The sequence below is a fragment of the Engystomops pustulosus genome, chromosome 1, assembly GCF_040894005.1.
Source record: "Engystomops pustulosus chromosome 1, aEngPut4.maternal, whole genome shotgun sequence".
NCBI classification, from domain to species: domain Eukaryota; kingdom Metazoa; phylum Chordata; class Amphibia; order Anura; family Leptodactylidae; genus Engystomops; species Engystomops pustulosus.
In genome coordinates this window covers 169,201,445-169,226,954 of record NC_092411.1, presented here as the reverse complement: position 1 = coordinate 169,226,954, position 25,510 = coordinate 169,201,445, and the positions used below count along the sequence as shown (strand labels likewise).

General features: G+C 41.2%; 1 protein-coding gene across 2 annotated transcripts in view; it reads right to left on the bottom strand.

The window, feature by feature from the left end:
* Positions 1 to 418: 418 nt before the first annotated feature.
* Positions 419 to 25,510, bottom strand: part of LOC140066437 (BTB/POZ domain-containing protein 2-like) — a 300,718-nt gene continuing 275,626 nt past the window's right edge. For both annotated transcript variants that reach the window (XM_072113839.1, XM_072113838.1), the window contains one exon: positions 419 to 1,498. In XM_072113839.1, coding sequence (XP_071969940.1) covers positions 1,337 to 1,498 — 162 coding nt within the window. In that variant the 3' untranslated portion in view covers positions 419 to 1,336. The remainder of the gene's footprint in view (positions 1,499 to 25,510) is intronic.

Below are 25,510 nucleotides of genomic sequence, written 5' to 3'. Positions count from 1 at the left end.
ACATGAAGTACAAAGTGTCACGAGAAAACAATTTCAAAATCACTTGGATATGACCGTGTCAGGAAGGTGAAAAGTGGCTGTGGCGGTAAGGGGTTAAACTCCACTCACTTTTTAACGTTTTTCAAAATTTTTTATACTCCAAGGGGCTGGAGGCGGCATTTCATCAGTAGATGGGGGGCATGGCTGCAAGAGGCATTTCGTAACTGGGGGGTGCTGGCTGCATGGGGCATTTCATAATGGCGGGGTGGCGGCACAGTCATTTTGTCATTAGTGGGGGGGGCTGGCTGCATGGGGCATTTCATCAGTAGGTGGGTGGCTGGCTGCATGGGGCATATTATTATCATTTCATCATCAGTGGGGGGCCTTATATTGGAGTCAATTTATACTGGAATATATACGGTATAAAGAAATGCATATCTACACAACGATAACTTTTAATGCAGGCTTAAACTTTAACATTCAAAAACTATTCCTTTCAGATTCAAATAACTTTTTCTTCTGCTTTGAGGTCAGTGTCAGAAAACAGCATACTGTTTAAGAAGAGATATTTTATGATATGGTTTGTATGTCACATTTACTCTGCCATCCGCTGGAGTTCACCGAAAGTGAATTGTCCAATGTTAATGCACTGTGTTGCGATTCACTAAGATTGTGCGCCCGATATCCTGCATGTGTCGCTTCCCCGCTCAGGTCCGACAGAGTTCACCATCTTTTTCATTGTGCATGCGACACAATTTTAAAGTTAAATCCCGCTCTCAGTCCAAATCAGAATTGTGTTGCATGGAAGCCAGCGCAGCTGTGCCAAAAGATGATCGCGTGCGCTAAAATCCCAGCGCAGACACTTGTTACATACCTGTCCAAGCCGTGTAATCCCCCAAAAAGGCGCACAGTTCGTGCCACACACATTGTGTTTAAGGTGGTCTATCTGTATGCTGTTTCTTTACCATCATTTTAATTATCTCATAAAAATTTTGACAGTGATAAACGTTCTTAAATTGTCTTATTTCTGACATATTTAAAACCTAAAACCTACTATGAACATGAATGCAGTTTTACTACTTACAGGGACAATTATTTATTAAAGTGGCACAGAAGAATGAAAGTAAGTTTTTGGCATTGACCAGGTCTCTGAGATGAGGCAACAGTGAATAATGAGTTTAATTAGTCATGCGCTTAAGACTTGCTAAAGATGGCAGTAGAGGAAATTTGCATGGTCCAATAATTCAGTTTTGCCTCCACAAGTCAAAGCATCCTATGCCAGGAACACAGTAACCCTTTTGAGATTTTTGACGCAGCTACAGTCTTACATCGTCTGAGTGCAGCAGATGAGTGCAGTTCATGTGTAGAATATAATCTCAGGAATCTGCCCATCCTCAACTGAAGTTCCGTTATTATTACCAGCTGCATAGCAAAATGTAAAGCATGTCTTTGAACCCGTAGTCGGAGATTCATGGGTAACTTTGCGCAGTCCTTTTGTACCATAGTGGGAGTCTGGACCCTAAAATAAATATTTGAAAAAAAAGATTATTAATAATTAATAGACTGTGTATCAGACTGTGATACTTGGAGTACAGTTAAAATCAAATATCTGAGACACATTTGAAAATTCATAAATTACAGCTGAGACAGTTACAGAATCTATGGCTGAGGCAAGTATAATATTTTTCCCTAAAAAAAAATAAGTATCTCACAGACCTGGGTTCATATAGACTCATCCCACTTATTAATACTGATGCCAAAATAGTGGCGAAGACTTCAAAAAGTAAAATCTATTATTAATACCGACTAAAAGAAATTCATTCCTGGAAGAAAGGTGAACGATTGTTTACATAGGATGTTTGCATCCCTTGAGAAAGGATCAGGGTACCTCTGCTCGATCCTCTCTTTAGATGCTGTTAACGCGTTCAATAGGGTTGAATAGAGGTTCCTACGGGAAGTATTAGGTAAATTTGGCTTTGGGCAGTATTTCATTAGCTGGATTAAATGTCTGTATAGTGAACCTAGGGCAAGGGTTGTGGTGAACGGTATTGGCTTCGAAAGTTTTTGGCTTTCTAGAGGGACAAGACAGGGGTGTCCCCCCTATGCCTTCTCCTCTTCACAATTTTTGTTGAACCGCTAGCTATTATGATTAGATCTATTAAGGACAATAGAGGAGGGAGGAGAGGTGGAAGCATGGACAAATTGTGTATGTATGTATGTGGATGATATTCTTCCCTGCTTGGCGGACTCACCATCCTCTATTACATTGGACATGGAGCTAATTAGAGAATTTGGATATTTTGCGGGGCTTGAAGTTAATTTGAAAAAATCCTGCTTGCTGCCAATAGGCGGATATGATGGTAAAGAATTAGTGGAAAGTGAAATACCATAATGTAAAGGTACCTTTAAGTACTTTAAGGACATTATGGAATATGATATATTAAATTTGAAGCCTCTTATATCGTCGGTGAGGAATAGAATACATGGCTGGGAAAAGATACCACTCTCATTTGCTGATAGAATAGCACTCAGGAAAATTATTTTACTCCCTAAATATTATTTTTCCTCTCAGCTTGCCCGGTCTGGTTGGACAACTCTTTTCTTTCAAAACTATTGAAGAATTACTCAACAAGCTAATTTGGGGCAGAAAAAGAGTTAGAATCAAATTAATGTATTGGTATAAATCTGAGGAAGGTGACCTGCCCTTTTTCTTTGGATATTACTTAGCGGCCCAAATGTACAGATTAAAGGGGTGGAAAGACAGAATAGAACTAAAAGCGTTAGTAAGTGGTAGTTAGTAGGTTACCCTAAATCAATTATTGAAATATTAGAACGGAAGGTAAGTGAAAAGGCAGGGAAAATGGAAGCAATCAAAAAAGCAATATGTAAAAGCTGAAAAGTAGTTAAGAGTAAGTTACATATTGAAGGTATCATGGAAGATACTCCGTTATAGCATAACCTGAGGCTCCCAACCCTGGATAATATATCAGATATAAGGTTTTGGGAAATTATGGGAATTCATTGGTTTTCACAAGTCATAGAAGATAATGTGAGTAAAGATTTTGATTTTTTTCAAACAAAACTTATCAGATTTCTTAAGATATTTACAGTTAACACACGTAGGTCAATGTCTGCACATCAAAATGTAAGAATTGACACGCATAAATTTATAGAATCATAGTTTGGTAAAAGGTTTTTTTTTACCTCTCTCTGGTCATTTGGGTGGGAATGGGTGGTAGAATGCTTTCAAGGATTTTTACCTTGTGCATTTATTTTGGTGGAAGCCCCATTACGGACTTTCTCTCTTTACAAATATTCACACAATGTGGCCTCAATTCCATCATCTTGCACTATCTTGCTGCTGCCGTGTCGGAATGTACCTCAATTTTTGCCTATTTATAAGCAAAAACGAAGCGCCAATGGAATTACAGTGGGTACGGAAAGTATTCAGACCCTTTTTGTTTTTTTTTCTTTCATCATTATAGGGGTGTTCCCATGAAATAAAGTTTAATTGCTGTTTTACCTACTATAACTCTCTGTGACGGTTAGTGTTAAATTCCAAAGTGTGGACCGGAACTTTCTAAGCTGACACATTGGGTCACATTTACCCCTGAGGATGTCACCAGTGGGTGATGAAATGCTTGGAGTCTGCCCACTTACCCCTCTCTCTGCCTATGCCTACTGAGCCTCTTTATTTCATATGGACCCTAAATGTTGGGTATTGTATCATGTGTCTATAGTTATAAGCGTCTTTCTACATTGACCAGATTTCTGCAACGTCTTTTTGATTTTCTCGATTTCATTTAGTATTTGAGGCAGATTGTAGTAGGGGTTAAGGACTCTTTGTGGCCCTTGGTCGTCTAATACATCACATTGGGTGTATTTTTAAGGGTATTGTCCCGTTGTTTCATTTCTTGTGATACTTCATGTGTTTAATAAATTTGTGTGATACTAAATTATTCAACTCACATATGCATCCGCTTGTTTCTTTGTGGAGTCATGTCTCATACTTTGTAGTGTGACTATAGTGCCTGTGTGTTTCTTTTTGGTTGTATTGGGTCACATTTACCAACAATAGTGCAAACAGCCAGATTCAGGACCCATTCTTCATGAATCTGGCGCATTTTGCACTACACCGACAGAGTGCACCACTTTTTCTTTGGTGCACCTTTAACATGGGCCATTCGACACAATTTTGCAGATTAAAACTGGCGCATGGTACAACTGAGCACTGGAATGCCCCCTTTAGTGCAGAAATTTGTGTCACAAGATGGCTTGTGCAGCCGCAACACAAAAAGGTCACATGCAACATAAAGGTGGCGCAGTTAGTTTGCACTAGAAAGAACATGCAAAGTCCGACAGAAGAATAGAATAAGTATTGGTATGTAGAACACTCACAGGGGTACACCACCAAAAAAGTTTATATATAAAGTAAGGGGATAAGCGGAAGAATGGAAAAGTAGTGAGTTATTGAGTCCCTTTTTGTATATATATATTTTTTTTCTTGAGTGTATTTGACTTTACTGTCACTAATCACCACTGTAGTAAGTAGTGAGGGATGTCTCCAATAAAAAGTATATCATATTTCCCTCAGTACTATTGAAACTCTCAATTACCATACATACCGACCCGAGTATAAGCCGAGACCCCTAATTTAACACAAAAAAACTGGAAAAATCTATTGACTTGAGTATAAGCGGAGGGTGGGAAATCCATTGGTCACAGCCTTCCCAGTATATTGCCTGCCAGCCACCTGTAGTACACGGCCTGCCAGCCCCCAGTAGTATATGGCCTGCCAGCCCCTGCCCCCAATATAATGCCTGTAGTAAAAAAACAAACAGCGTACTCCCCTTTCCACGCCCCCGGCAGGTCGTCTTCTATACAGCGATGCATCGGCTCTGTGTCCCTGTGCGGTCCGTTGCAGGCAACGTGAAGTTAGTCACTCGGTGACATCATAGTGTATGTCGATGCGGCGCACATAGTAGAATGTCAGCAAGCAGCTGATGCCACGATCCCTGCGACAGACCACGTGGGGACATGGAGACGATGCCGGAGCATAGCTGTATAGAAAAGGATCTGCCGGGGTGGAAGGGGGTGGGCATCGGAATGTGAGTACATGGTTTGTTTTCTTTTCTTGACTCAAGTATAGGCCGAGGTGAGGTTTTCCAGTACATTTTTTGTACAGAGTATATACGCTAGTTTATATAAAAGGAGAAAATAACTCCAGAGAAGTTAATGGGAAAACAAACGGCGTGTATAAATTATCTGTTCACACTTCGGTTGCTAAATATTTAGGTTCCCAAGAGCATTATATAAAATTGAATGCAACAATGTTTCTTACTGCATTCAAAAGTCTGCCAGCTTGTACACACTGCAACACAGCCATCAAGGAGTTAATCCAGACAACTGAGCAAGTGTACAAGGCAGGATCCTGTGTTCACAGACAGCAGAGGAAGGACCTGCTCCCCCACTGCTTCAACACACTGCTGCTGCAATATATTACAGCCGTCTGGGAGTGCCAGTGTGGAGAGCGGGATCCTGTCAACATATATAACAGAAAAAAACTCTCTCACATGCTGTTTTTCGCATTTCCTTTTTTCATTTTTTCCTTAAGACGGTTCTACTCCTTCATTGGAGTCCAGTTGTGTTTAATTAAACTGACTGGACATGCTTAAAAAAGACACATGCCTGTCTACATAAGACCGCACAGCTCTAAGTGGCAGAAAACCAGGCACTGCTCATCACCTTCCAAATACAGTCCAAACAATAATACATAGTATGAAAAAGAAGGAATCTCCAGCTCCCGCACCAGATAAAAATACCAATCTTCCAGCTTTATTATTTCAGTTTAAAAAAGCATAGACATGGTAGGCAGAAGCACAGGACAGGGAAAACAAGGGAACAATGGCGCAAGACCCTGCTAGCTTGTGCGTTTCGATAAAATCTTACTCATAGCTTGGTGTGCATCACCCCACAGCTTCCTGTGGATCATCTTCTGTGGATCCCAATGCACCACTATGTAAATAAACACAGAGTACTTTTCCACTTCTATAAGCATCTCGAAAAAAATCCCAAATGTTTCACGGTTTTCTTTTGTGATCACCACCCCTATTTGGTTTCAGTACTCTTTCTATTGAGCACACTGTAAGGGAACTAGTGTCATTTTTATGTACATCGCGGAAATGTCTGGAAACCGCTGAAATATTTGCTGCATTTTTGTTTGTGATGTCTGATGTTAAGGAGATCACACTGGTTTCGGGCGCCATTTTGACTACTGTCCGCTATCTTAGATACAGCAGACATGTTCGCTGACCACTGTCCAGTTAAAGGGGTATTCTCGTCTGGGCATTCACATTCTGTTACATTAATCTGCCATATGTAAACATTTCTTCAATTAAATGTAATTAAAAAAAATGTTCCTGTGTGAAGATAATTTCTCATAAATGTAGTGATTTGGTCCCTTAGAAACAAGATTGTGTCCCCGGATACGGCCACCTCTGCTGGAGTGCACAAATAAACAAAAAATCTTTGTATATGAAATGTCCGGGAGTCAGGTGGTCAAGCAGGACTCAATAGCGCATGTCTGGCCACTGCTGCCAAAGTGTGATGTGGTCGTATCCGAGGAAGCCATCTCGTTTCTAAGGGACCATATCACTACATTTATGAGAAATTATCTTCACACAGGAACATTTTTTTTTTAATAATATCCAAGTGAAGAAATGTTTATGTATGGCAGATTAATGAAACTGAATGTGAATGCCCAGATGAGAATACCCCTTTAAATTCATAATTCAACCTTCAGTTTTTTTATTTAAAGTCTGCCTGTAAGGATTTCTCCTTGACACTTGTTCCTCCTTGTTCCCTAGCATTGTTTATGATTCTGGAGTCCGCTTATCTCCTTCTCAGGAAATTAATATAAACAATATCTGTGTGCAAGGTCTCTGAGAACTGAGCACAATTAATTAATTGTTTTTCCCAGAATGTGTTGATGACCAATAATTTTGCAGTATACTATTCACGCCTCTTTGATGACTCTTCTGTCTGTGATATTATGCATTTGAGAGATATTAAACGGGAGAGAAGATCTTTACATACACTAAGAGATTGATGTGTCTTAGTTTTGTGTTGAAGTTCCTGGTACCAGGACAACTATGAAATGGTTAATTAGGACTTGCCTTACAAAAGTCAAGAGGGCTGTTGGGGCCCTGCATAAAAATCCCTATCACTGATAAGTGTCGTCTATTTTTTTGTAACACATTTTATTTGGTTTATGTCATCACATACTATATCATCGAAATGGTATAAATGGATGTACATTTCTCAAATGCACGAAAATAACAAGGAAAAGAAACAAAATCCAACATTCCAGCTTCTATGAATCACTGTTAGTATTCGCATGTAAGTAGACATCTAGTCTTTAAAAGATGGTGCCCTAGAGGGAGACGACCTTATTAATCAGTACCTGATTTCCTGAGGGGAGGGTGCCTTCATACCGAGGTTTCTACCTCATGTTAGGTTATACCTGCAACGCTCCCAGGGAGCCTCTTAGTTGTTCTGTATTGTACCATTGTGTCAGGCGAAATGGTGAGACCAACTCTACCATCTCTGCTCTGTTCATGTGCGTAACAATAAATGTTTTCCATTTTTTGAAAAACCCTTTAGTTTGTTTGTCTTTGTGCCTTAAAGTTTCTAGCCTGTCCATTCGTATAAGGTATCTCATTTGCAGTATAGTCAATATACATCTTTTTGCTACCAACAGAAAGGCATGCAGACGTCCATGGGTAAGTCAATTTTCCAGTGTATTTTAATATGTTCCCTAACAGACTTCCAAAACTTTTGTGAGTGTTCGCATTGCCATAGGCCATGCCATACATCAGTGTTTGTTGTGGAGCATTTTGGGCATTCCGTTATCCTGTCAGGCTTGGCAGGCATTTTGGGTAGATTGAAACCATAATAAGCATGATGCAGGATTTTAAAGAAAGTTTCTCTCCACTGTTAGCTCTATACACACTTGTGTATTTTAGCCCATCCCTTTAAACTCCCTTCCAGCACTTCCCTGTCTGGGAATTTTCGTGACCAACATCTACCCACTGTTAACTACACGCTCCTCTAAGTAGTTGTCTTTTTATATCGCTATATAATATGGAGATGGATCGCGTACTCTGCGGGGTTCCCAACAAACGTGGTGAAAGACGTTTCAGCAGTTTCCTTTGTTATATCCGCTACCATACTTTTCAAGAAATTGTGTAGCTGGTGATAAGTAAATGGTATGCAGCCAGTCAGTGAATGTATCTGCTGCAATTCTTGCTCGGTAAGCCAGCGTTGCTCTGTCTCATGGAACAGATCCCCTGCCTTCTTGAGTCCTTTTTCCTTCCATGGACGGTATAACGCGCTCTCCATGCCTGGTGTGAATTCCCTATGCTTCCATAGGGGCATGTATTTGGAGAGCAGGAAGGGCAATTTATATAACTTCCTAACCTCTTTCCACACTATCAGGGTGTCCCTCAGTACTATTGACATTTTTGCTATCATGAGCCATCTGGCATACTTTGTGTGTGTAAAAGAGCCACTAAGTCGCTGGTGTCACGGTAGGCTGTGATGTAAGCTTGATGTGCTGTGACGTATGCTTGATATGTGTCACTATATGGGGTTTGTATTGTGTTATATGTGTATTTGTATATAATCATGTGTGTAACATGGACCTCTGGAGGTTTGAAGTCCTGGAATGTTCTACCCTCCTCCAGAAGTCTCAATGACTCCACAGCTCCAGTGGGGGTTGCTGTACTAGGGTAATAAATTCCCACCACCCCCCACTAGGTGATAAGCAGATAGCAGAGGAATTGGGGGTGGATTTGGGAGGGGCTATTGTTTGAAAACTTGTTTAGAAGGAGTTGCTGATGAACCTCTGTCTGGAGAGCAAGCTGCGGCGCTCTACCTGAGGACTTGGCTGATATGTAACTTGTGGTTATACTGGAATAAAACCTAAAGAAATATAGCTCAGTGCTGGTCTTCTCTGATCACGAGGGCCTTTTGTGACAGCTGGGTGCTGCTAGTTGTTGTTCTAGCTCAGTATTTGAAAACTGCTCTGTACCATGAATCCAGTCCCTCACATGTCGGAAGAGGCTTGCCAGGTTATATCCCCTTATGTTTGGTAGATTCACTCCTCCCTCCCATTTACCTAGTATTAGTTTTCGTGCTTCTATTCGCGGTCTCTTCCCTCTCCAGATAAAGAATTGGAAGGCCTTCATTATTCTGTTTACATCTACGTGTTTTAAGAGCACTGGGATCGTCTGCATTGGATACAGAAGCCTAGGGAATGGGTTCATTTTAATTAGAAGGCATCTGCCCATTATTGTTAAAGGTAACTGTTGCCATCGTGACAGTTCAGTTAGAATTTTTTTTATGAGGGGGGGGGGGGGGGATAATTGAGTGTATAAACTGAGCTTGGACTCCAACTTATTTGAATTCCCAGATAAGTCAAATGGGTGCTTGCTAGTTTGATACCCGATCCTGGCACGGGCCAAGTTGAGTCCCTACTATGTGGACTTAGATCCAGTACCTCGCTCTTTGAAATGTTGATATGGAAGCCTGCAAACTTTCCAGATTCTCCTATGTGGTCAAGTACTACCTGTAGATGGTGTTTAGGGTTAGAGAGAAAGAGAATGATGTCGTCCGCAAACAGTGCCACCTTTACCTCTTGCATTCTGACTAGAGATGAGCGAGTATATTCCTCCGAGCTTGATGCTCGTTCGAGTATTAAGGTACTCGAGACGGCTCGTTGCTCGGACGACTATTTCCCCTGCTCGAGATCGAGCATTTAATTTAAAAAACACAGTGAAGAACAATGAAGAATAGAATAAAAACAGTGAACACAGTGAACACAGGATCATTTAAGTGAAAAACACAGTGAAAAACACAAAGAAGAATAGATTACAGATGTTCGGCACATCAGCTTACTTGTCGGAAGATACGCGCAAAACGGTGCGAACAAAATAGTATGTGAAGAACACATTGAAGAACACGGGGAGCAGCACATGGAGACACCGGGGAGCAGCGCATGGAGACACCGGGGAGCAGCGCATGGAGACACCGGGGAGCAGCGCATGGAGACACCGGGGAGCAGCGCATGGAGACACCGGGGAGCAGCACATTGAGACACATCGGGGAGCAGCACATTGAGACACATCGGGGAGCAGCACATGGAGACACCGGGGAGCAGCACATGGAGACACCGGGGAGCAGCACATGGAGACACCGGGGAGCAGCACATGGAGACACCGGGGAGCAGCACATGGAGACACCGGGGAGCAGCACATGGAGACACCGGGGAGCAGCACATGGAGACACCGGGGAGCAGCACATGGAGACACCGGGGAGCAGCACATGGAGACACCGGGGAGCAGCACATGGAGACACCGGGGAGCAGCACATGGAGACACCGGGGAGCAGCACATTGAGACACATCGGGGAGCAGCACATTGAGACACATCGGGGAGCAGCACATTGAGACACATCGGGGAGCAGCACATTGAGACACATCGGGGAGCAGCACATTGAGACACATCGGGGAGCAGCACATTGAGACACATCGGGGAGCAGCACATGGAGACACCGGGAGCAGCACATGGAGACACCGGGAGCAGCACATGGAGACACCGGGGAGCAGCACATGGAGACAATGGGGAGCAGCACATGGAGACACCGGGGAGCAGCACATGGAGACATCGGGGCAGCGCATGGACACATCGGGCAGCACGGAGACACATCAGGGCAGCACAGAGACACATCGGGGCAGCATATGGAGACATCAGGGCAGCACATGGAGACATAGGGGAAGCACGGAGACACATCGGGGCAGCATATGGAGACATCAGGGCAGCACATGGAGACATCGGGGAAGCACGGAGACTTCAGTGGAAGAAGAGGAGCGTATCTCCCGACAAGTAAGCAAATATGCAGAACATCTGCAATCTATTCTTCACTGTGTTCTTCACTGCGTTTTTCACTTAAATGATCCTGTGTTCACTGTTTTTATTCTATTCTTCACTGTTCTTCACATCTGCTAACTTGTCGGGAGATAATATACGCGCGGAACAGTGAAGAATAGATTGCAGATGTTTGCATACATCTGCTAACTTATCAGAAGACATTCTTTTTCAATTAAATAACACATTTTATTCCCGAACCATGGTCCCATCAGGAAAAGTTCGTCTCGAATAACGAGCACTCGAGCATTTTAGTGCTCGCTCATCTCTAATTCTGACCCTAATGCCTTCAAAGAGGTTGGAGTCCTCTAGTGCCCTAGCCCTTCCAGGGCCAGATCAAATAGCAGCAGGGACATTGGGCATCCATAGCACGTACCCTTATGTAGTTCAAAGGTGGATGAAAGAAAACCGCCTGTGTGTATGCGTGCCAACGGTGCATTGTATAGGTTCTTTAGATAGGTGTGAAACTTCCCCGTGATCCCGAATTTTTCTAGGACTGCCCACAACCAAGGCCATCTGATGTTGTCGAAAGCTTTCTCAGCATCTAGTGCCACTAAAACTGAATGTCCTCCTGGTTGTGGGCAGGTTTTTACCCTATCTAGGACTGTTAGGACTTTCCTGATGTTGATCACTGCAGCCCTCCCTTTTATAAATCTCACTTGGGCTTTCCCTACTAATGTTGGCATATATTGTGAGAGTCTATCCGCCATGATTTTAGATACCAATTTTATATCTTGGTCTATCAGAGATATTGGACGATATGACCCCGGGTTTAATAGGTCTCTTCGAGTGGGTCGGAAGAGTCTCCCCATGTAACAAGCCATTGAAGTATGGGACTAAGATAGGAGTTATCTTAGTTTTCAGGGTTTTGTAAAATTCTGCCGTGTACCCATCTGGCCCTGGGGCTTTCCCAGATTTTAAATTTCCTATAGCCTTCCTGGGTAATATCCGCATTTAAGGTTTCTAATTGAGTTTGTGTCAATTTCAGGAGTCTGACCCCCTCCAGGTAAGATTTCGCTACTCCCTCCCCACTATTTTCGTCTGTATACAAAGTTGAATAAAAACTCTGGAAAATACTGTTTATCTCCTTTGGGGATGTGGTTTTCTGGCCTTCTGTTGTGTGCAATGCATGAATGTGTGCAGATTTATATTGGCCCTTGGCTAACCTAGCTAATAATCGCCCCGATTTATTTCCATAGTGGAAAAGCTCGGATTCAAAGGATTGGTGGTAAATTTCATCAGATTTCGCCTCCTCCCATGCTGTTTTGTTTGTCACAGATGCGTCATTAAGAAAGGCTACATATTGTGTCTCGACCTTCTTTTTGAGGCTGGCCACATAGGCCATGAGTCTACCCCTGATTTCTGTTTTTGCGGATGTCCAGAATGACCTAGGGTCTTCTGTATGGTTCTCATTATCCAGGATATGTTCGTCCCACCATCCTTCTAGTATTTTATTAAATGTATCGTCATAAGATGTCTGTACCTTTGGGATGCGTGTTGTGAAGTTCTACCCAGACTGGGGAATGATCTAAGATGGCTAGCTCCCCTATCTCTGATAAAATAAGCCGATGACACAATTTATTTGAAAGCAAGATGTAGTCAATTCTTGACCAACAGTCATGTGGGTGTGAGTAATGGATATATTCCCTGGCATCTGGGTGTGTTAACCGCCAAGCATCATTTAGTCGAATCTGTGTCATGAAGTCTGAAAGAACTTGGTCGTTTGGCCATATCTGCGGCCTTGTTACATGGGGATTTGGTCTATTTAGTTTGCGGTCTTCCTCTGGAGACAAGGCCGCGTTCATGTCCCCTCCCAAGATTATTAGGTCATTGCCGTCTCCCATGAGGGTATTGGCCAGATTGCAGTAGAACGGCCCGTTAGCATCATTGGGTCCGTAAACACTGTAAATGGACCAAGTCTCACCCTGATAGTTCACCTGAATTCGTACCCATCTTCCCTCTGTGTCATGGGTCTCATTTATAACTTTGCCCGCAATTTTTTTGTGAATTAGGATAAGTGTTCCCGCCTTTCCATTGTGCTGGAGAGCCCACCACCTGTCCCACACAAAATTTTTTGAGATGGAATAGATCTTCATCTCCTAGGAGTCTTTCTTGTAGCAATACTACATCCGGTTGAGGCAGGCCAAGGTGTCTCAGAATTTTGTTTAGTTTCTGTGGGGATCTTAGTCCCTTTATGTTCCATGTAATAATTTTCATCAGTTGACATTTGTATCAGTAATTGGTGAGGTGAATGTGTAGTAAGTGCTTATTGAGGCTGACAGGCTGTGGGCTCCCCTTCTCCACTGCATTTGTTCATTTGGTCTCCCCCTAGGGCTAAAAGTGTTCAATGAATGTGCATGATTTTGGGGTATTTTAGCCTGGGATATGTTGGTAACAAAGAAATACAAAACAATACATTGCAAACTTAACAGAATGACAATAGAACACAAACATTCTCTTTCCTCCTCGCCTGAACTATGCCTATGAGGTAGCTGTAAATATGCCCCCATATGAGCTTCTGGACCTCTCTTTTTTCGGGGTGTTAGGAGCGTCTAGAGCTCACGGTCCTGTTTCACTACACATTCAGGATTACAATCCTACGATTGTCCAAGAAAATGTTCCTTCGTAGCGTCATAACACTATCTAACGACCCTTGCTTAAAGTGTACACTATACCACAGGGTCATAACCACCCTTGAACTACTCTTGAAACTTTAGAATTTAAGTAAACATTTTGTATAACTCAGAACTAATTTGCAGTTGCTTATGTTCCCTGAACTAAACCTTGCTGTGAGGAGCCCCTTTCCTGGGGCGCTGTGTGTCTTACCCCACCAAGACCCACAGTCCAGGATCAAAGCCTTCCAGATGAGCGTGGGACACTGTGGCTAATCTCTGGGGAGGATGCTCTAGAGTCCCGGCTTCGGAAGCGTTGTCTCGAGGATCTGCGTGGCGAAGGTGAAGTAGCGCTTTTCCCGCTTTCTCCTCGGAGCTGTGACGTATATTATTCAAGTCCCTGTTTGAAAGCTGTGAATTGGTGATTTTTCGGGTCCGCTCCCAGTCTGTGCACCCATTCCAACTCTGCACCTGCCTGCCACTCCCAATACCTTAGGCAGCTCCAACTCACAAAAGGCCTGGAGTTCTCCCAGGGGAACTGATTCCAGTAGCCCAACCAAATTCAAATTATTTCTCTTGGAGCGGTTTTCAACATCGTCAAGCATCTCCGTTTCACCTCCAGAGTGACATCGTCCAGAGACAGTGTTTCATTTATCTTGAGAATCTTCCGTGGTGGCTACTCTTTGTTCCATTTCTAGTAGTTGCGTAACCTGCAGCGATATTTCTTTCTGAAGTGACTGTATTGTCGCCTGCATGGAAGTTTCCAGGGCTTTTTGAATGTCCGGGGTCAATTTTGCCAAAACCTCTGCTGCCAGCAGTTGATAGTTCATTTGTGGAGCAATTAGTAGAGCATCTTCTGCGTCTGTCGCTATTGGGGCAGCCCCTTCCCCTTCTATGTTTGTTGTCTGATTCTTACTTTCAGGGGATTAGCGGTGCATCCTACATATTGGATTTTACATGTATTGCATGAAACCAAATATACCACATATGGTGTATTACAATTACTGCTTGATGTTAAATTGTTGGTTGGTGACAAATGAGAGAAAGGTTTTAGTGGGGGAAACGTATTTGCAGCACTCGCAGACATCGTGCCCACATTTAAATAAACCCATAGTATTAAGCCGAGTGCGATTACGTGTCTCCCCACTACAGAATTGACTGGGGGACAATTGTGTTCTTAGCATCGGAGATTTTTTAGCAACATATTGGACTTCATTCTCCGGAATTTTAAACAACATGTCATCTGTTCTGAGTCGTTGAATTATATCCATGGTTGGTACAGGAGATTGCATTACAAGCAATAAATATAGCGACTACGATGATACAACAAAAGAGTTTATTATGATGTCTGTCAATTATCTGTTGAAGTATAATTATTTTGAATTTGATGGGGAATTTTTCCTCCAAAAATGTGGGGCTTCAATGGGGGTTAAGTGTTCTCCTTCTTTGCCGAATATTTACATGGCCGAATGGGAAGAGTCCATGTTATTCTCTGTGGACAATCTTTTCCTCCCCCATATCAGGTGGTATGGTCTATGGTTTCATAGACTATCTCCTCCTGGTGTGGGGCGGGGACGGAGTCAGAAGCAACAGAGTTCGTACAATACCTCAATCACAACAACATGAACTTAAAGTTCACTTCATCCCTTCAAAAACATAAAATTAATTATTTGGAAATTACATTAGAAGGTAATCATACAATATCTGTTAGTCCATATACCAAACCCACAGCTACCAACTCTATCTTAAGGGCAGATTCTTGTCACCTCAAACATGTTATCAAAAACATAACTACAGGTGAATTGATACGTCATAAGAGAAACTGTACCAATGAAAACATTTTTCAAAAAGAAAAGACTAAAGTCTTCAATAAATTTTGGATGCTGGATAGGGCAGATAAAATAGTCTTAAATATTCCAAGAAACAATTAAATTTACAACCATTCTAAAAGAAACAAAATAAAAATAACTATTCCTTGTTTTTTTTCACCCCATACAGTACAGAATATCATGAAATAATAAATATAATAAAAAGGCACTTACCCATTCTCAGGACAGATAACATGTTGTTTAACATTCTGGAGAATGAAGTCCAATATGTTTCTAAAAAAGCTCCGATGCTAAGAACACAATTGTCCCCCAGTCAATTCTGTAGTGTTGAGCCTTGTAATTGCACTTGGCTTAACACTATGGGTTCATTCAAATGTGGACACGATGTCTGCAAGTGCTGCAAATACGTTTCCCCCACTAAAACCCCTCTCTCATTTGTCACTAACCAAAACTTAACATCAAGCAATATAGTAATTGTAATATACCATATGTGGTATAGTTGGTTTCATGCAATACATGTAAAATTCAATATGTAGGATGCACCACTAATCCCCTGAAAGTAAGAATCAGACGACACTTATCAGACATCACAAACAAAAATGCAGCAAATATTTCAGCGGTTTCCAGACATTTCTGCAATGTACATAAAAATGACACTAGTTCCCTTACAGTGTGTGCAATAGATAGAGTACTGAAACCAAATAGGGGTGGTGATCACAAAAGAAAACTTTTAAACCGCAGAACATTTTGGATTTTTTCTTTAAAAACACTTATCCCACATGGTTCAAACAATAAACAAGATGTGATCTGTTTCTATTAAGTTGTATTCATGTGCATGATCTTATGCGGTATCCCCATAGCACCATTTGTATATAATCTAACAGTTCGAGATGCATATATAAGTGGAAAAGTACTCTGTGTTTATTTACATAATAGTGCATTAGGATCCACAGAAGTTGATCCACAGGAACCTGTGGCATTCGATGATTCATGTTCATTAGCTCGGAATGTGACATGCTCCTATAGGCGGGTCTTTTAAATTCCTGCAAGGTGTGATGCACACCAAGCTATGATTAAGATTTTATCGAAACGCGTAAGCTAGCAGGGTCTTGCGCCATTGTTCCCTTGTTTTCTCTGTCCTGTGCTTCTGCCTACCATGTGTATGCTTTTTTAAACTGAAAGAATAAAGCTGGAAGATTGTTATTTTTATAAAGTGCGGGAGCTGGAGTTTCCTTCTTTTTCATGTTATATACCCCAGACCCGGGTTGTCCGTGCACACCGCTGATGAGACTTGAAACAAACCCCATGTCCAGGTGAGCTGACTCTCTCTAACTTTATTTGAATAAAACATGGTGGGTAAACCCTCTCCAGCTCCAGGGCATCCTTTTTATGGACCGGTGCCCAGAACTGGACAGCATTCCAGGTGAGGCCAAACCAATGCCTTGTACAGTGGTAATATTACACCCCTATCTCGAGAGTCCATACCACTATTGATACATGACAAGATCCTACTGGCTGTAGAGGCAGATGTTTGACATTGCATGCTGTTATTCAATTTATGATCTACTAGTACCCCCAGATCCTTCTCAGCAAGTAGATATACTCCCCCAAGGACATATTTTGCCTTTGGATTATTAGCCCCTCGGTGCATAAACTTACATTTATCCACGTTGAACCTCATTTGCCAAATGGATGACCAAACACTCAGTTTGTCCAAGTTACCCTGCAGCCTATGAACATCCTCCCTAGACTGTATTACACTACACAGCTTGGTGTCATCTGCAAAAATAGACACAGTGCTATTAATTCTTACCAAGCACAAAACCCTGGGTTACACCTCTCATAACTGGTGACCATTCCGAGTAGGAATCATTGACCAACACTCTCTGGATACAATCCTTCAGCCAGTTTTCAATCCAATTGCAAATGATTCCTGCCAAACCAATAGACCAATAGATATTTTACCCATTAGGCGTCTATGAGGGATAGTGTCAAATGCCTTTGCAAAGTCCAAGAACACAATATCGACAGCAGCTCCTCCATCCAGGCATCTACTCATCTCTTCATATAAGCAGATCAGGTTAGTCTGACAACTTCTGTTCTTGAAAACCCATGCTGGCTGTCACTTATTATACTATTTGATGTCACATACTCCAGTATATATCTTTTACTAACCCTTCTAATATTTTTCCCACAACGGAAATTAAACTTACATGCCTGTAATTGCCTGGCAAAGTTCTAGAGCCCTTTTTATATATTGGCACCACATTTGCCTTGCGCCAGTCACTTGGCACCACACCAGACATTACGGAATCCCTGAAGATTTTAGATAGCGGTACAGCAATAACAGAACTGAGTTCTTTAAGAATTCTGGGGTGTAACCCATCCGGTCAAGGAGCCTTGTACACATTGATTTTATTGAGCTTCGATTGGATCATGTCTACATTCAGCCAGTCTAGTATATTACAGGATGCATGACTCAAATGGCACCACCCACATCACCCAAGTTCTTTCATCCATCGTATAAACTGAGCTAAAAATTTAGTATCTCCGCCTTCTCTTGGTCTCCAGTCATTTTGGACAATCTCTGCTTTGTTAGAAATCACAAGGTCCAACAATGCATCACCTCCTGTAGAAAGTTGATAAAGTGTCTCCCCTTCACAGATGAAGAAGAGCCCTGACACCAAATTTATATTTGGAAAGTTAAAGTCTCCCATTATCACTACGGTCCTGCCTGTCCTGCCCCCTATGGTGCAGCCCGCTCCATTTGAGGAAATAGAGGGTCAACTATATAAACAGAGATGTTAGGGGGTCTATAAATTACACCAAAAATGATTTTCTCAATGCTCTCCTGGTTTTGAATTTCAACCCACAAAATTTCAGCCTCCTCCCACTCTTCTGAGACCACCCTCTCATTCACAATCGCTTTTAAGTCTCTTCTGACATACAGACATATACCACCTCCCCTCCTATATGCCCTGTCTTTCCGAAAGATTTTAAAACTTTGCATATTAACACCCCAATCCTGTGCTGCATGAGCCATGTCTCTGCTACAGCAACAACATCTAACTGTTCCTCTAATACCAGAGCCTCATGCTCGCCCATTTTGCCTGTGATACTTCTGGCATTTGTGAACATACACTTTAACTTTCCACAGTTATTTATCTGATTTAAAGTAATTTTACTGGCACATATATCCTCACTATTGTTTTGTAACTTGTGGATCTCCTTATCTACTGCCTTGGAACACCATACACCACCCACCAACATAACCTGTCCCCTCTCTGACATGTCTACCAGTGGTGTAACTAGAAGCTGATGAGCCCCAGTGCAAAGTCTGTGCCAGGCCCCCCACTATAATGTATAGTAATAGTCTTCTCATTTGGGAATGTGGCACCATAAGGGCCCCCTAAACCTTTGGGCCCTGGTGCAACCGTAACCTCTGCACCCCCTCAAGTTACACCGCTTCTGTCGACCCCTTTTGTCTCTTCCTTTTTCTCCTCCCCGATCCTAGTTTAAATAGTCTGCCAGTCTTGCTAGGATCTTCTCCAAATTGGCCTTCCTTTTCTTGGACCCCTTTCTACAGCCCTCTAAGTGCAGAGATATTCTGTATTAAAAACTCTTATAGATGCTGAACCCAAACACACAGCTCAAATAACAAAGCGATGTCTTCAAAACAACTCTGACTAATATTCCCAAAAATGTAATTCTCAATACTCTGGATTGAGTGCCTAACGTTTTATTGTTAGTAGTGTAACGTTTCGGGCCCCAGGGGGTCCATCCTCAGAAAAGGATTGCGAGGATAGACGGGAGATTGGAGCCGGCTCCTATTGCGGATGTTAACCCCTTACACGTCGCGGTCAAGCATGACCGCAGCATATAAGGGTGTTCCCCCTATGGATCGGATCCCCTGTGCCGCTTTCCGGGGGATACGATCCACTTCTGGGCAGCCCCGAGGTCTGCCAAGTGCCCCAGGGCTGCCGATCTTCCAGGCAGTCAGACCCCTACCGGGTCTGACTATAAACTGTCTGTGCATGTGGCTGCATGCTGAGACAGTTTACACTGCTCTACAATAAATAAGTATTGTAGAGCAGTGTATTGGAAGTTCAAGTTTGTATAAGTAAAAAAAAGTGAAAAACACTAAAGTTTAAAAATTAGAATAAATAAAAAATAAATACATAAAAATATAGGCCCCTAAAATGTCACACTCCCTAAAAACACTTAAAGTATAAAAACACAAAAACACAAAAAATCCCCACATATTTGGTATTGCTGCATCCCTAACAATATGTATAATAAAACAGAATTGTTACTGGACCTCCACGGCAAACGCTGGGGAAAAAAAACGTTCTGAAAAACGTTCCAAAAAAATATCATTTTTAATTAATATGTTAAAAAAATGCTCTAAAAAGTGAGTAAAAAATGTTACGCATTCTAAAATAACTCGCAAAAAATAACCAGATTTTTCAGACGAAAAATAAAAAAGTTGTGTATCTGGAAAGGTAATCTTCTAAAATGAACAAGATTTTCTCCGAATTAGCTTTTATTCAGAAAAATTGAATAAAATACACAAAACCCCCACATATTTGGTATCACTGCATCCCCGACAAGCTGCATAATAAAACAGAATTGTTATTAGATCCACAAAGTGAACCCCCGCAAAAACCACCCCCAAAAAAGATAATTTTTAATACCCTTTAAAAAATGCTCTAAAACGTGATATAAAATTGTTACACACTCTAAAATAAGACCCCTTTAAAGAACAATGCTTCTTGCAAAAAATAAGTCCTTAACCAGATTTGTCAGCCAAAAAATAAAAAAGTTATAAAAAAGAAAGACGGTGAACATTTTCACCTAATTACTTTTTATTCAGTAAAAATGGGCAAAAAATTAAAATATCTATATAAATGAGGTAATTTTATAACCGTGGCGACCAATAGAATAAAAATAATATACTATTTTTATGGTATGGTAACGGCATCAAAAAAACCCCAAAAAAATCTTCATAAAAATTGAAGAGTTAATAAAATCTCACCAATTAGGTAGAGATGCCCCAAAATTATGTACCAGAAAAGTGCATCACATGTGGCAAAAAAAATAAGCCCCTATAGGTCCACATTAAAAAAAGAAAAAAATTATAGCCTGTACAGTTTGACAATGCAAACCTGCTCTGGATGGCGCCTCCTTCCATTCTATGCCCGGCCGTGCGCCCATACAGCAGTTTACCACCACATATGGGGTATCAGTTTGCTCGGGAGAATTTAGGTATTAAACTTTGTGGAGCCTTTTTTTCATTTAATAAATTGCAAATGTTTAATTTTCCACCCAAAATTGTCAAAAATATTACAATTTGTAGACCCCACCTCCATTTTCTTTTAGCCCCTATAAAACACCTAAAGGGTTTTCATAATGAGGTAATTTAGTCTAGCTATTATTTAGGCCTCTCACAGTCAATTAAAAGTTGAGCAGGTCCATCTAAATACGGGTTTGGTGATTTTCCTAAAAAAATTGAGCCTCAAAACATTCCAGTAAAATATGTGGAATCCTAAAAATGCCAACATAAAGCAGACATTTAGGAAATGTAAGTTATGAATTTATTTGGGTGCTATGACAATCTGCATCAAAAGAAGAGAATTTAGAACTTTGAAAATAAATAATTTTTGTCAAATTTTTGCCAAATTTTGCTTTTTTTCATAAATGAACACAAAAGATATCATCCAAATTTTTAAACTAATTTGAAATACAATGTGTCACGAGAAAGCAATCTCAAAATTCACTGGATATCTTATAGCATTCCAAAGCTATAAGCACTTATAGAGATACAGGGCAGATTTGAAAAATAAGACCGAGTCCCAGTTCTTGAAGTTTTCCTGGCCCTACTGTGACCAGTGCCTGAAGCTGGCAATTCCACAGATTGACAGTTCTCATAATAAAAAAGCCCTGTATTTTGGTAAATAACTTAATATCCGGCTCCCCACACTTAAAGACACTTTACAAAAACATGAGGTAATGTGACTTGCCACTTTAAGAGTACATTCTAGTCAATGAATGTAAGCAGCAAAGGTCTTATTATAGAGTTGGTATGGATGTTTTTGAGATCCAAATGCCCAGGCAAACTTTATTAAAAAGAACGATGAGAGACAATTAAATGCCTAGATATTTAATGGACTCTTGTTGCCTCCACATGGTATGGAAGCTGCCCGGTAGCTCTGCGGAGAAGAAGGTCCTCTGATTAGTCTACATTCAGTTTAAATCCCATCAGATTGCCCAGCGGGTGAATGGCCTGCAATAGGGGCCCAAGAAAAAAACCTAGGGTTGAAGACTGTCGGCAGGAGATCTTCAGCAAAGCATAGTACTCTGACAAGGCCATTTCCTAGGGTGAGATCTGAGAATATTTCTGAAGAATATGAAGTGTTGCAGCAGGGATTATAGATAAATATTATAAAAAGGGGTGAAAGGGGGAAACCCTGCCTTAATCCTGTAAATATCAGTAAGGGGGTTCTTCCTACCACTGATTTAGTGAGATGTGGGGCCAGTTGAGGTGGTAGAAGAGAGGATTGTTCTCTAGATATTCCATCAAGGCTAGGTGTTTTATTATAAACGGAGTGGGCCTCAGCAATGTTCACTCCAAGAAGTGTCTGATCCAATGGCTTCAAACATTTTGTTCAGAGCATTTATTTTAAATTCAAAAGATTTCATTGAATTGTCATATTTTTTCTCACAAACACAAAACAATTTCTAATATATCATGGATGAGGAGTTGTAATTTACATAACATACAGAAATCATTCTGAATGCCGCCAAAAGTTACACATTGGATATTTTACCCCAAACCAAATGATCAGAACACTATGAAAGAATAACTTATGTTTTGACCTAAGATTTTTCATTCGAACCCACTCCATTTACAACTCGATATCTTTTAGCAACTACACGAGTGAAACTCGGTCCTTATACAATTCATGACTACATGATAAAAAATGTAATTCATTTTATTGAAATTTTTTTTTTAAAAAAAAGAAAAAGCAATTACAACATTAGAATATAGTATGAAATAATTTGATCCCGGTATTCCATCTAGTGCCTCTGCACATCACAAAAACATACAATACACAGTTTCATTGGGCATCATCAATTGAGTAAACTGCTACAGTCTCAAAATAAAGTGCCAGTGCATATATAACTTTATAGCAGCTCACCATACAGTCTCATAAGGTGCAAGTGCAGGATCAATTGCCCATACAATAAATGTAGGGTATGGGGCAAGTTTAAATATTCAGTTACACATACAGTCTCCAAGACATCTAGTTCATATAAAAATTAAATGTCCCCGCTTCCTCAGGGGGCCTGTGATGATGCCCAATGAAACTGTGTATTGTATGTTTTTGTGATGTGCAGAGGCACTAGATGTACTACCGGGATCAAATTATTTCATACTATATTCTAATGTTGTAATTGCTTTTTCTTTATTTAAAAAAAATTTTCAATAAAATGAATTACATTGGATATTTTGTATTGCATATTATAGGCTGTTTACATCACATACATATTGATGAAGTTAGATAGATAAATAACTGTTATACAATAAAACAGTTAAATATACAAGAAAGGATAATAAAAGGGTTAGGCTCTAAGCATATTATATAGACATAGCATTCAAAGAAGACAAATTAGGGTTGAAAGTACTGACTCTTTGTCAGGCTTCAGGGATAGTGGACCCACTGGACCACCGCGAACAATGACGGAAGCCCACACCTGGGACTGGAATCCAATTGTTACCCGGTTTTTACCAGAGCCCGCCACAAAGCGGGATTGACTTACCACAGGTGCAACTTTGTCCGTGGTGGCAGGTTGAGACCGGCAGCAAAGGATCAACGTGCCGCATAAAAGGTTGGTACATAAAATGAGACTGCTGGGGCTAGGGGAAAATCTTTGTAGTTTAGCATTACAGAGGGATTTGTGGAAGCTTGAGGATTGGGCAGAGAAATGATGAAGTTTAATGTAGATAAATGTAAAGTTATGTACTTGGGCCATGGAAACAAAGTATAATTATGTTCTAAGTGACCAGAGCCAGTTGGCTGCTGCTAAAGCAATTAAAATGATGGGATGTATCAAGAGAGGAATAGATTTTCATGATAAAGACATAGTTTTGCCCTTATACAAATCACTGGTCAGACCACACATGGAATATTGTGTACAGTTTTGGGCACCAGCGTATAAAAGGGACACAGTAGAACTTGAACGGGTGCAGAGGAGAGCAACCAAGATTATTAGGGGAAAGGGGGGACTCGAAAACAATGACAGATTACAAAATTTGGGATTATGTAGTTAAGAAAAAAGAAGACTGAGGGGAGACCTTATTACAATGTACAAATACCTGAATGGGCAGTACAAGGATCTCTCCAAAGATCTCTCCTGATCCTGTCCTGTGACCAGGACAAGGGGGCATCCTCTACGCCTAGAGGAGAGGCGATTCTACCATCAACATAGACAAAGGTTCTTTACTGTAGTGAGACTACGGAACTCTCTGCTGCAGAGGTTATGGCGTACTTTATGTACATGTTCAAGAGGGGCCTGGATGATGATACTATGAACATCAGGAACAAAGCAGGAGGTCAGGGCAGGCGGAAAAGGATCAAAGTCAAGTACAGAACCGGAGTCACAACGGGGAATCCAAACACAGGCACAAGGCAGGGACACAAGCTTTCTCAACGACATAAGCATGAAGATCTGGTGGGGAATACTGGGAGAGAGCGGCTTTTATGCAATATCCAGGGGATGGCCAGAACCAATCAGAAGTGCGCTGGCCCTTCAACTCTCCTGCGGACAGCAAGGGTGAGCCCGCAACCAGCAATATGGGTCGCGGGAGCACCCGTGACACACTTTAACCAAATGGACCAGTTGTTTTGGAAGGATGGGGCAGTGTGAGACCAAGTGGCCCACATTTTTTCTAAGGCACACATGAAGTTAACTACTTCAAAGACTTCTAATATCACCTAAGTGTGGTATTTTTAGCCTGGTGATTCGTACACCTAAAAAGCGAGTATACATCAGTAAAGGCCTGGCTGGGGAGATGGGAGCATCAAGGGCTCCAGCTATTTAAGGTTGTGCCCAATTGCATCTTGGTTTTAAGTAACTTATATATGATCTAGAGCATCTAGATCTAGAGCGATTTAGAGCAAGAACATTAGTTTGCTGGAGCGATTTATCCATGATGCTAAGAATCTTGCTGTTGATTGAGAGGTACTTATCTGGAAGAGAGTGCAGAAAGTCCCTAACTCTGTGGACAGTCAAAAAGTCATAAGTTGGGATGTTGTAAGTACAGGCGGTCCCCTACTTAAGAACACTCGACTTACATAAGACCCCTAGTTACAAACGGACCACTGGATATTGGTAATTTATTGTACTTTAGTCCTAGGCTACAATAAACATCTATAACAGTTATCACAGGTGTCTGTAATGAAGCTTTATTATTAATCCTGGTTCTATGACAACCCAACACTTTTAAAATCCCATTGTCACAGAGACCAAAAAAGTTCTGTCTGGGATTACAATGATAAAATATACTGTTCCGACTTACATACAAATTCAACTTAAGAACAAACCTACAGACCCTATCTTGTATGTAACCCGGGGACTGCCTGTACTACCAAGTGGTAGTCAGATGGTCTAATTTTCACAGTTCTGTCAGGAGCTAGGAAATCATGGATATTTTGTTTACCCCTCTTCCTCCAGTCAAAGGTCAATCCCAGAGATGTGCCTATCTCGGAAGTCTACAGCAACAGTAGGTTTTAAAAGTATTGTGTCTCTTTTAGCATTAAGGAGTAGCTATTGCCAATTGGCATACCACATATGGACCTAGGCTTAAAACCGAGCCTAAGGTTTCTCAGTGGCCAAGTTCAAACCTATGTGTTATTTGATTAATAATACCTGCGGTATTGATGGTCTTCGAAATTGGAAAGGCCCAATCCACCTGCCCTTCTATGTCTTGTGAGTATTGTCATGGATGTTCTGTGCTTTCTAGCCTGTCAGATAAACTTATTAAGCCGTTTTCTGACCTGTACAAAAAAAAGACTTAGGGAGGGCAATGGAAAGTGTTTCAGAA